The sequence below is a fragment of the Ctenopharyngodon idella genome, chromosome 16 (assembly GCF_019924925.1).
Source record: "Ctenopharyngodon idella isolate HZGC_01 chromosome 16, HZGC01, whole genome shotgun sequence".
In the NCBI taxonomy this organism is placed as follows: Eukaryota; Metazoa; Chordata; class Actinopteri; order Cypriniformes; family Xenocyprididae; genus Ctenopharyngodon; species Ctenopharyngodon idella.
In genome coordinates this window covers 8,904,588-8,916,655 of record NC_067235.1, presented here as the reverse complement: position 1 = coordinate 8,916,655, position 12,068 = coordinate 8,904,588, and the positions used below count along the sequence as shown (strand labels likewise).

Genomic DNA, 12,068 nt, shown 5'->3' with positions numbered 1-12,068 from the left:
GAACAAGAGCACACCCATCAACACACTTCGTTTGGGTTTTGGAAGTTGTCGGCAGCCCTGCATAGGACTTGCTCGAGAAAGATTTGTCACTTTATTTTTAGACTACGAAATCAACAATGTCATCAATGAATGTGTTTTTGGTTGTGAGGGAAAGATAACCTTGCTTTCTCAAAGAACCTGGCGTTAAGTGAACAGTGAAGCTGATAGAATTGTGCTCACGCATTACATTGATGCGCTCTCGGTATTTGTCATTAAAATAACCATAGAAACCACCCTAAATTAACTATCAAAATAAGGATAAAGTTGTGTCTGATAGTTGCAATCAATTTTTTATTGGTTAAAATGAATGAAGAATATCTCGTGTTTTTCCGTGGCTGCTCGAGCCTTCAGGATTGGCGCTAATGGTTTTATAAACAAGGCCCAGTTCAACGCTGGATTTACAGATCACTTGAAACTGAAAGATGGAGCAGTCACAGCGATAATGATCCCAGTCATGAGTCGGAACCGCAGATGGTAAGTAAAACTGCATCAAATGTCTGTTTTGTTGGCAATAGGTGCCTAAGTGCATATAATGTAAACAACACGAACGTAGTGAATTCATAAATTCATTATTCATCATTCACTATGCACTATATTCATTATAGTGATTCAAAAGTTATCCAGGGATAATGCGATGGTGTATTGTGTGTGTTTAAATACATTTGTTTAGTTGACCATCGATAGCTTGCAGACAATTGCTACACAAAAGCTGCGCGTGCTCATCACTCTTTAGCTTCACCCACGACACGCCTGTAAAACTGCTCGGCTGTTTTCGGAAAGACTCGGTACAGCATATCTGTCTTTTATAAATCTGATAAAACTAAAGACTGTTCGGAGATATGAAGGATGCTATACTACTCTATAGGTACTCAAGATTAACATGAGATTGACAGAAACTGTGTGTGTTATGTACCCTTTAAAAAGCAAGCGTTAAAAAAAAAAAAAAAAAAAAAAAAAACATCCCGGTTATGTATGTAACCTTAGTTCTCTGAGTAGGGAACGAGACGCTGCGTCGAAACGCTGCGGGAACGCCTCTGCGTGATTGCGTCGTGAAGCACGTATGAAATCAGTCCAATGGAGTGACGGAACGTCATAGGCGGGTGACGTCACTGACCAGGAAACTATAAAGCCTACCCGAAAACCCATTCATTCAGCTTCTGGAAAACTGAAGCAAGTCACTTACGGGCACGCTGGGAGTATGGCAGGGCGACGCAGCGTCTCGTTCCCTACTCAGGGAACTAAGGTTACATACGTAGCCGAGACGTAGCCGAAACGCTGCGGGAACGCTAATACCCACGTCGCCATATAAGCAAGTGACCATCCGTATGAAATCGATGCGCACACTAGGACGATAGCACCTGCGCCCCTGGAGTGGAGCCGAGGTCCAGTTCATTGTAGCGTCTGGACCAATCAGACACACAATTATTCATTATATTTAATGAATTTCCCAGAAACTCACTCTCTCAAAAGTCCTGTTAATTCCATCCCCCACAACTGCAACACAGAGAGAGAATAGGTGTCCTGTTCCTATTTTATTGCTGTCAGGAATGTGCAGAGAAGATAGTGACTCTGACTTCATTCTTTCTGAGAAGGACAAATAAACCCTCTTAATCCTATATATTCTATATATAACCACTTGAGAAATGTATAATCATGTATCCAATTTTCCCACCTCATGACTTTCCTTTTATAGGCTTTATTCTATGTATTAATTCTCTCTTTTGAACTATTTTGGTATTAATGTTTCAGAGTTGCAAATTTATAATTACCTAAAATCACAAGGGTAGCATGTTTGGTATCAACGGACTCCAACTTTCGTTTCCTATTTGGTAATTTATGTTACATGTTACTAACTCTGTGACACATTAGTATTATAAGAATCTAGAAGATTCTTCTCTCAAACATCCAGTCCAACGTCTTATGCTAATATCTTGCTACAGAACAAAGACTCATAAAAGTTTCCCTCTGATGGGAAAACTCCTTATTGGCTCAGACACCTCAAGAGGGTGTGACATCTTCACCCTTTAACATCACTGATCACAAGATCACAGACCTCGTCTCTTTTCCTGTACTGAAAAATGCTGATGTGAAGATGATGCTGTACTAGAAGCTTCTAAGGAACTCTAAGCTTGTGCCAGGCTTCGGCCTAGATCTTCCATTCACCAAAGATCCTCTGAATCCAACTGGCTCTCTTTCATCAAGACAATATCAGCAAAGATTCAACGGGAGCCTCCACAAATTGCATCAGGACAGTTTTAATTCAAATGGGCAAGACATGCAAGTATCAAACTTAGTCTCATTATTTGATACAATGAGTATCCTTACCCCTTTTAAAGAAGGGCCTGTTAAAACTAAACTGATGGTTTGCTCAAGGCTGTTGATCTGCTGAATTTCAAACAATGCTGTAACTTCTTGCTTTCCTGTATTCTGCTTCAGCTCTCTCTTTCTCTTGGTAAACTGTATGCATGTATGTGTGTGAATGTTAGAGTAGTTTAAGTGTTGAGTCTAGTTAATAAAGTCTTGTTCATGTCACACGTAAAGTTGTCCGTGTTTCATGCTCATACTGGAGTCCCTATTTATGCAGATCCTGACTACATGCTCTGAGTAGTACTGTACATAAGATTGTTGTTTCCCATAACCTGGAAATGAACATTTCTTAGAATTAATCAACAATTAACACTGTGCGTTCATTGGACAACAGGTTAATTGATTGTAATATTAATTTTATTACATTAAGTTAATTTTATTAACTGATCCAAATATTTATAATTAATTATAACTAGTTATGATTAATTATTCATATTTCTTTTGAGCTAATTTGCTTACATCATAGAACCTCACGAAGGTATGCGGTAAGGACCAGCCTGCCGCATCACAAACTTCCTGGAGAGAAACTCAGGACAATAGTGCTTTGGAAGCAGCCATACTCCAGGGTCGAGTGAGCTTGAACAGCCAAAGGTGAAGGCTGACCAGCCGACTCGTAAGCAAGTGAGATGGCCTCAACCACCCACTTGTTCATCCTCTACTTAGATGCAGGGTGACCTTTGCTAGGTGAGCCGAAACAAACAAACAACTGCTCAGATTTTCTCCGCAGGGCAGCTCTGTGGACATAAGCATCTAATGCCCTCACAGGGCACAGCAGATTCAGCTTCTCCTGGTCTGACGTCAGGAAGGGAGGAGGACAGAAGGCCTGCAGAATGATAGGCCTCACAATATTAGTGGGGACCTTCATAATATAACCCGGACTAGGGTGCAAGAAAGCTTTAACCATGCCGGGTGCAAATTCCAAGCACAAGGGAGATACCGAAAGGGCTTGAATGTCTCCAATTCTCTTGAGAGACAAAATAGCAAGCAGAAAGATAGTTTTCAATGTGAGAAACTTCTCAGGGACTAGGCTCGAAGGGAGCCACAGAGAGGCCTTGTAATAAAATGGCCAGGTCCCAGGCCGGTACCTTCGTGCGAACTGCAGGTCTCATAATGCCACGAAGGAAACGAGTAATAAGCGGGTGTGTCCCCAAAGATACACCACTCAAAGGAGCATGGTAAGCAGCTAAGGCCGCTACATAAACCTTTATTGTGGAGGGGGATAGCCCTGTGGAAAATCTTTCCCGCAGGATATCCAGCACCACGCCAACGAGGCAGTTAACTGGATCCCACTGGTGATTTCCGCACCATGAAGTGAATAATCTCCACTTCAAGGCATAGAGTTTGCTCATGGAGGGAGCTCTGGAGTGGAGGATGGTCTCAACAACCTCAGTTGAGAGACCTGAACTCATGAGCTGGGGCCCCTCAGAGGCCAAGCCCATAGTTTCCATAACTCCGGGCAGGGGTGAAGGTTCGACCCGCTCGCCTGAGAGAGAAGGTCCTTTCTGATCGTAATCTCCATCGCTGAGCCGTCTAGCAAGGATGTCATGTCCAAGAACCATACTCGGGCCGGCCAGAATGGGGCCACTAGCAACAGGCTGACCCCGTCCTGGCGAACTCTCTCCAGAACTCCTGGGAGCAGCGCAATCGGGGGAAATGCGTACAGACGTAGCCTCGGCCACGGCTGTACCATGGCGTCCAGCCTCAGAGGTGCTGGGTTTGTCATGGAGAACCATAATGGGCAGTGAGTCGTCTCTCGAGACGCAAACAGATCCACGTTGGCTCGACCGAAGTTCTCCCACAGGAGCTCCACCACCTCAGAGTGAAGGTGAAGTCTCCATTCCCCGGGCCTCGGCCCCTGCCTCGACAGGATGTCTGCTCCCAAATTGAGGTACCCTGGGATACAAACTGCCTTGATTGAGAGCAGCTTCACCTGGGTTCACAGGAGGATCTGATGAGCCAGTCTGTATAACGGGCGCGATCTCAGACCGCCCTGATGATTTATGTACGAGACCACCAATGTGTTGTCTGAGCGAACAAGTACATGATGGCCTCTGAGGTCTGGAAGGAAGTGTTTCCGAGCCTGAAACACCGGCAACATCTCCAGGCGATTTATGTGCCAGGTGAGATGATGGTCCTGCCACAGACCCCGAGCAGAGCGACCACTCATGATCGCCCCCCAGCCCGTGAGGGATGCATCTGTCGTTAGCGTGACGCGACGACCGAGAGCTCCCAACACAGGTCCCTGGGACAGAAACCAAGGTTGTTTCCATGTAACTAGGGCATGAAGGCATCGCCGCGTGACCCTGATCACATGCAAAGGAATCCCCCTCGGCGAGAACCCCTTGGTTTTGAGCCACCACTGCAATGGTCTCATGTTCAGCAGGCCAAAAGGTATCACGTTGGACACTGCTGCCATGAGACCTAACAGCCTCTGAAACTGTTTGACAGTGAGTGACTGGCCTAGCTTTATGTCTGTTACAGCTGAGAGAATCGATGCTATGCGAGCAGGCGACAGACGAGCAGCATGACAATCGAATCCCATACCACGCCTAGATAAGTGGTTCTCTGAGCAGGAGAAAGCACACTTTTCTTCGCGTTTAGCCTCAACCCCAACTTCTTCATGTGAGCGAGAACAACATCTCAATGTTGAACCGCCATCTGCTCTGATTGAGCCAGAATCAACCAGTCGTCGATGTAGTTTAGAATGCGGATGCCCTGCATGCGCAAGGGCGTCAGAGCCGTGTCTACACATTTGGTGAAGGTGCGGGGTGACTGTGCTAGGCCGAAAGGAAGAACCCGATATTGAACTTCCTGTGTTGTGGGAGGATGGATACATGGAAGTATGCATCTTTTAGATCTATCGTGACAAATCAGTCCTCGGACCTGATTTGTGACACGATGTGTTTGACTGTGAGCATCTTGAACTTGAGCTTTGCTACAGTGCGATTTAACTGATGTAGATCTAAAATCGGACACAACCCCCCCCATCTTTTTTTGGAACAATGAACCGACTGTAAAATCCTGACTCCCTGCTGGGAGGAGGGACCCTTTCTGTAGCCTCCTTTCGCAGCAGAGTCTCTACTTCCTGTGCCAAAACCAGAGCCTGCTCGGGGCCCACCACCCTTTTCTATCGTTTGCAGGACCCACTGAGATATGTTTGACAGACATTTCCATTCTGCCAGAAAATCTACTAAGGGAACCAGCCTCTCGAGGCTGGCCTCTTGTGTGTTTTGGGCAGCCAGCACAGTGCTCTGAAGTGGCGCACCGGCAGGGAACAACTGGCTTGGCTGCATCAGAGAGCCTGCGCCCCGGCATTGCGGCGGGGTTGGCAGAGCACCCCCCTGAGGGCACCGAAGGAAGAAGGGCACCGTATGATGCGGTGAACGCCGCCTGGCTTCGGAGGGGAACACCCTCAGAATCCTGACACTTCTGGCGTCAGGATTTTTTCGACGAAGCCCTCTTAGCAGCAATAACGGTCCTCAGATCCGCCTTGCCCTTCGAGGACTTCGTCTGCGAGCGTTGCCCCGCCTCCCAGCTCCTCAGAGGGGGAGTACGAGTGGCAACACTCTGCTTCTGCTGTTGTCTGTCGGAGGAGCTTGTACTCGGCTTCGGCTGCTCCCACCCAGCAGCCGCAGAGACCTGGGTTCGGCGGGGAAGAAACTGCTGTAAGGCCGCAGCCTGTTTCTTTGACTCTAAAAACCTCTCAGTGACAGATGAAATAGCGTCACCGAAGAGGCCATGGGATTAAGCGGAGCATCCAGGAGAAACAACTTATCTCTGTCTTTGATGTCTGTGAGATTTAGCCAAAGATGCCTCTCCGTGGCCACCAGGGCTTCCATAGATCGGCCGATGGATTTGGCCATGTCCTTGGTGGCACGGAGAGCTAAGTCAGCTGACTGACGCAACTCCTGAATGACATCCGCCCCCACCTCTTCACTTTCATCCAGGTCTCTGAGCAGGTCGGCTTGGTATGCTTGCAAGATGGACATAGTATGCAAGCACGCCGCAGCCTGACCTGCAGCCTGACCTGCAGCCGATTACGCTTTGCCCACCAGCACAGATGTAGCTTTAGGTGGCTTGGTGGGCAACGTCGGGGCTTTAAGGGACGATGCCGACTGGGGGGGAGAGATGGCTTGCGAGCGTCTCTTCCGCCTTTGGCATCGCCCCATAACCATGCTTTCTCATACCCAACACGTTACTATATGTGGATGTTTGAGGTGTATATACACGATATGAGACCGGTCTCTTCCACGACCTCGACACCTTGGTGTGGAGGTCGGGAAAAAACGGTAAGCCCCAACGTGGAGGTTGAGCTGATCTAGATGGCAGGTATCATTCATCTAGTTTGCTTTTGACTTGCAGCTCTTGTTTCTCGGCCGGCCAATCAATGTTTAACTTAGCCACGGCACGAGTTAAAACCTCCATAAGCTCCTCACTAGCAGGAGACTGAAGTGGCGAGTCTTCAGTATCTCCTGTTGTTACACTAACAACATCCAATTCCTCAGAACTGGATGCCATTAATGTAACTGCCTCAACCGGAGAGGAAGAAACCGTAGCACGTGCTTCCTGACTCCGAATTGAGACATCAGATCTGAAAGGTGAAGGCTGAGATAGGACAGCGCCCGTCTCTAACCCCTCTGTCAGATCCATTTGCGAACCCCACGACCTGAGACGCCGCTCTGCCTCAGCAGAAGGGGGTCCCGAGCCGCGAGGAACGCGAGCCGAGCCGCTCTCCTCAAAGAGGGCTCGGCGGGAGCGCAGCGTTCTCAGCAGGAAAAGATCACAGTGCTCGCAGGCAGCTCCCTTGAGAGCAGCCTGGGCATGCTGCGCTCCCAAACAAACAACACACATTTGGTGTGTATCCCCACCCATAATGAAATGAGGGCAGGGATGAACACACTTCCTGAACTGTTGTTCGCTCGCCATAATATATATATATATATATATATATATATATATATAAATGAATGAGGACAGACAACAATAAATAGGACACACGATTTCACATGTAGCGCTTGCTGAAGGTACAGAAGCTGAATAAATGGGTTTTCAGGTAGGCTTTATAGTTTCCTGGTCAGTGATGTCACTCGCCTATGACGTTCCGTCACTCCATTGGACTGATTTCATACGTGCTTCACAACACAATCACGCAGAGGCGTTCCCGCAGCATTTCGACGCAGCTTGAGTTCCCTTGAAAGGGATTTAGTTTCACCCTGCAGGAACCAAATGTGACATGACCCAGTGAAAGCAAATAAACATATTTTGATAAATCAATAGATTAAACCAGCCAAAAGACAAATATGGAATCAGCTCATTAGTGTTGAAAATGCTCTTAACCGAATCAACCTCACAGATAAAAAAAAAAAAAAACAAACAAACAAAAAAAAACAATATTTGGTATTCTTGCAGGTAAACCTTGATTTCAAGACTTTGAAACTAAACAAACCAAAATTGAAACCAAACATGATGTGCAGCAACCTAATATAAATGACACATTAATTACAAAATCCCAAAAACTTAACCAATGCTAATAGCTAAAATGAGACTCATGATTTGGACACTTCAAAAACATTATAGGCCAAACTTGAATAAATGAAACATAGCTGACACAAACAACCAAAACAATTTAAGCACCCATAAACTTTATGGCACAATAACAGAAAAAAACAAAAACAAAACAAAAAACAACAATATAGCTTTCAACCAAATAAATTCCAGCAATAACATTGTTTTACCTGTGTGACTGGGTAACTCAAGCTTGGGTTCGCATTTTGGAAGAGAGCATTCTGAAAATACAAAGACAGACAGAAAGAGAAAGGGGTTAGATAAAGTACACCCTCAATCTTTTCCTAGACACTTTGAAGTTTTAGACTTTGAAGACTTTTTACATCATGAAACATACAGTACGGTCTAACACAGAATTAAAGAACAATTCACATTACATAAGTGTGACAGAGGAAGAGGAATGATCAGAGGTTAGAAAACCATAAAGCATAGCTAAATTTAATATTCAAAGTTTGCTTTAAATCTATTTTGATTTTAATAATCTGACTGAAACTATCTTAAGTATAAAGTCATTTCTGTTATGCATTGTCACGTCCTCATCATATTTTAATATATTGGATAAAACAATTTATAAAAATGGAAATCATATAACTTCTTTTTCTTTAATCAAAATATGAGATTAAAGTGAAAATAAGGGTGAATTTGAAAAAAAAAAAAATTGCTTGAGCAGATTTGGCATGTCCTCAAGTAAACTTCTAAAATAATAATAAAAAAAAAACCTAGCAATTCATTAAGAAATATTCCATATTCTATTCCATTTTTGGTGGGAAAAAAAAAAGCTATGCAAACATGTGAAAGTATTAACAATTTGATAATTACGTGATGTTTTCTACTAGTTTGTCTCACATTAAAAACATTCCACACCCTGTCTGATACAAATGAAGAAAAATGTATGATTATTATCAAACATATGATTTGATAATATGATTATTATCAAATATTATCAGAATAAACCTCAAGTTGACAACTTCAGGCTAACTCTCAATCCCTCACTGAGCAATGGCAATTGCATCCTGCTATGTTCCATCCTGTTGATCTCTGTATTTCTATCCTGTTGTTTTTATTGGCATTTTGTGAACAAGTTGATAATTGTGTTTTCTTAAACACCTTAAAATGTGAAGTTAAGCATTCACACATGAATGAGGTTTAACCATTGTAAGTGTTTGCCCAGATAAAACACCCCGGCATGCATGTGCTTCAGTCTGTGGCTTGCATTTAGTATGGTCTCTTGCCTACTGAGTATCCCGCTGAGACCGTGTGATATGATCTGATTGTAAAGAGTCGACCCCCTGATACAGCTAAGCCAAAATCCTCCCTTATTACACACTGAGGACTGAGGGCACTGATAAGACCTCAATCACTGCTCTTCCTCACTGACACTGCATCAGAACTCTTGGCCTTTACCCCAACCTCAATATTACATGGCAAATGTCAGTGCTGATCTGGAATCACCTGCTGGAAAATGTACAAATTCTTAGTCAGATAAGGGTTATATGGCAATAGCTGCGTTTACATGGACCCTAATAATCTGATTGTAATCAGACTGGTAGCGTAGTCGGAATAGAAAAGTGGGAATGAAGTGGGAATGAATTGGCCAAATCCAATTCAAATTTAATTCGGATTGTAAGGTGTGGTTTAAAGCTTTTCTAATCCGTTCAACAGGATATGTAAACACTTGATCAGATTGAAAACTGAAACCGGAAAGTACTGCGCATGTGCAATGACAGAAATGGTATAATGAAGTATGATGCATGAAATGTCGTTATTGTTGAATAAAGTGTCGTAAATGACTGTCGTGTCATTCTAAAATTCTCCTTCCACTCATTGTCTGTTAAGTGGTGCAGGACAACGTCTTATTAGTCCTTGCTTCAGACTTTCATTTTGTTTTGGGCAAGGGCCTTTTTACTGCTTGATAAATAAAACAGCACGACACAAAGCTTCATGTGCTTGTCGTCTATTAATTAGGACCCGTAATAGATAAATATTAAGTCTGCTCTTTTAAAACAAAGAAAGGAAGCTATGGTATGAGAATGAGCAAACAGCAGGAAACCATGTATATCCATGCAGTGTGCGCATGTTAGAAAAATCAATTCAGATTCAGACATACAGTATAAATGCAATCAACCCAATTACTTTATTTAGCATTCATGGTAATACTATGTTTGGATTCATTAAAACACAAGGTGTCCATGTGAACGTAGAGAATGGCAGGACCCAGTGGTCTCTTCGCAAAAGCAAAGACCCCATTGTAGGAATGACTGATTTACCCCAACAGGTTTTTAGGTGAATGCACCTGCAGTAGTAGCTCTTTTTGTTGTGTAGCTCGTGCAAACACACACACATACACACACACACACACACACACACAGACATAATGAGACAAAAGCTTTTCACACATTATTTCTTTTAATATAAAATAAATTAAATTAAAAAACGAGAACTCTGTCAATATTTACTCACCTGCATGACTTTTTCTTCTTTCTTTCTTAAAATGTACTGATAACCACTATAGAGGTGACACAATAGAAAATCCAGTGAGTTCATTGTAAGTGGCCTGTCCATAAAACATGGCCAATATTCACATAAAGATGGTGTGCAGGGTCACATAACACTTAAATATTGTAATAAGTAAATAACGTAATGTAACACAAAACACCCTAATGTACATTACTGATAACAAAAATAAGAAGAACCAAAATTATTTATACAAAATATAAACATTTGTGACCACGTGTCACACAGAGACTTCTGGGTCCTTTTCCTGTTTTTCACAGTAAATTATATTGTAATATAATTTATATATTATAGTAAAAATATAAACACCATTTAATATTTTTTACTGTGTATGGTAAAGCAGCATAGAGTGTAGACAGGTATATTAAAATAAAATCACTTAATGAAGTATACGCTCATAAGTAACAGGCATCTATAATATACTGGAAACACTGGCAGAGTATTTTTTTTACGATGAATATCTGGGAATCACAGCTGTCAGTTGTTTTAATTTAGAAAATTTAGTGGGATTTTTTTGTATTCTTTTTTTTGTATTTGGATTTATTTGTATTGTACTCATTATTTTTTCAGACAGCATAATCTTCATCTAATCGTCATTTAAAGGGTTAGTTCACTCAAAAATTTAAATTCTGTCATCGTTTACTTACCCTTTCATCATCGCACACATCAGTTATGGCAAATGAACACTCAAGCATGTTTGCTTGATGTGCAAGAACCAATTAGGTTCGTTCTCACGTGTTATGCAGTATGTTTGACCTTCTGCAAGAACCAGTGAGGTTTGTTCTTGCACGTCAAGCAAGTACGGTTGTGCTTCTGTTTATGTTCATTGTTCAGTGTTTATATGTGAATAAAAGCCTAAATTCAAACTGTTCATCATATAAAGTGATCAAGTCTCTTCAAAATAATTTGGACTACACCAACCGATTCATATGGATTCGTTTTACGATCTATTTTTGAAGCGTCAAAGTGGAAGTTGCATAGGGACAGAAATCTCTCAGATTTCATTAAATATAGCTTCATTTGTGTTCTTACAGGTTTGGAATGACATGAGGGTTAGTAAATAATGACATAACATTCATATTGGTGTGAACTAACCCTTTAAAGGCCGGATCCTGTGTCAGCATCACATGCATGCGTCATGCTGCTCACGTGTTCAGCTTCGGCCAAAACTGAGCTGGCGTTTGGACGTAAACAAGGAAGCCTGCACCGAGTTCACTACGTATGACAACGGTTCAAATTGTTGAATAAAGTCATAACATTCATAACATTAAGGCTGAACCACTGTTGAACCATGTTGACTATTTTAACCATGTTTTCAACAACCTTTCTGGACGTCAAAAGGTGCAATGACATTGCTGCCTATGTGTGGATCAGATACCCTCGGATTTCATCAAAAATATCTTAATTTGTGCTCCGGAGATGAACGAAGGTATCACGGGTGTGGAACGGCATGAGGGTGAGTACTTAATGACAGAAATTTCATTTTTGGGTGAACTAACCCTTTAAGATTTATCTAATTGGCCCACACAGGACACAGTGTTTGAATGACTGTGATTTTGACTTTTAAAGGAAACCAGGAAACT

General features: G+C 42.7%; 1 protein-coding gene across 5 annotated transcripts in view; it reads right to left on the bottom strand.

Annotated features, from left to right (window-relative positions):
• The window catches only part of triob (trio Rho guanine nucleotide exchange factor b), a 174,738-nt gene that overhangs the window by 152,020 nt on the left and 10,650 nt on the right, over window positions 1–12,068 (bottom strand). For 4 of the 5 annotated variants that reach the window (XR_007925466.1, XM_051865402.1, XM_051865397.1 and 1 more), the window contains exon 2: window positions 8,142–8,192. Coding sequence is in view for 3 of the 5 variants with exons in the window: in XM_051865402.1 (XP_051721362.1) it covers window positions 8,142–8,192 (51 nt within the window). In the remaining 2 variants the exon portion in view is untranslated. Of the gene's footprint in view, window positions 1–8,141; window positions 8,193–10,431; window positions 10,478–12,068 lie in introns of all 5 variants that reach the window. The other variant, XM_051865400.1, reaches the window with a different exon arrangement.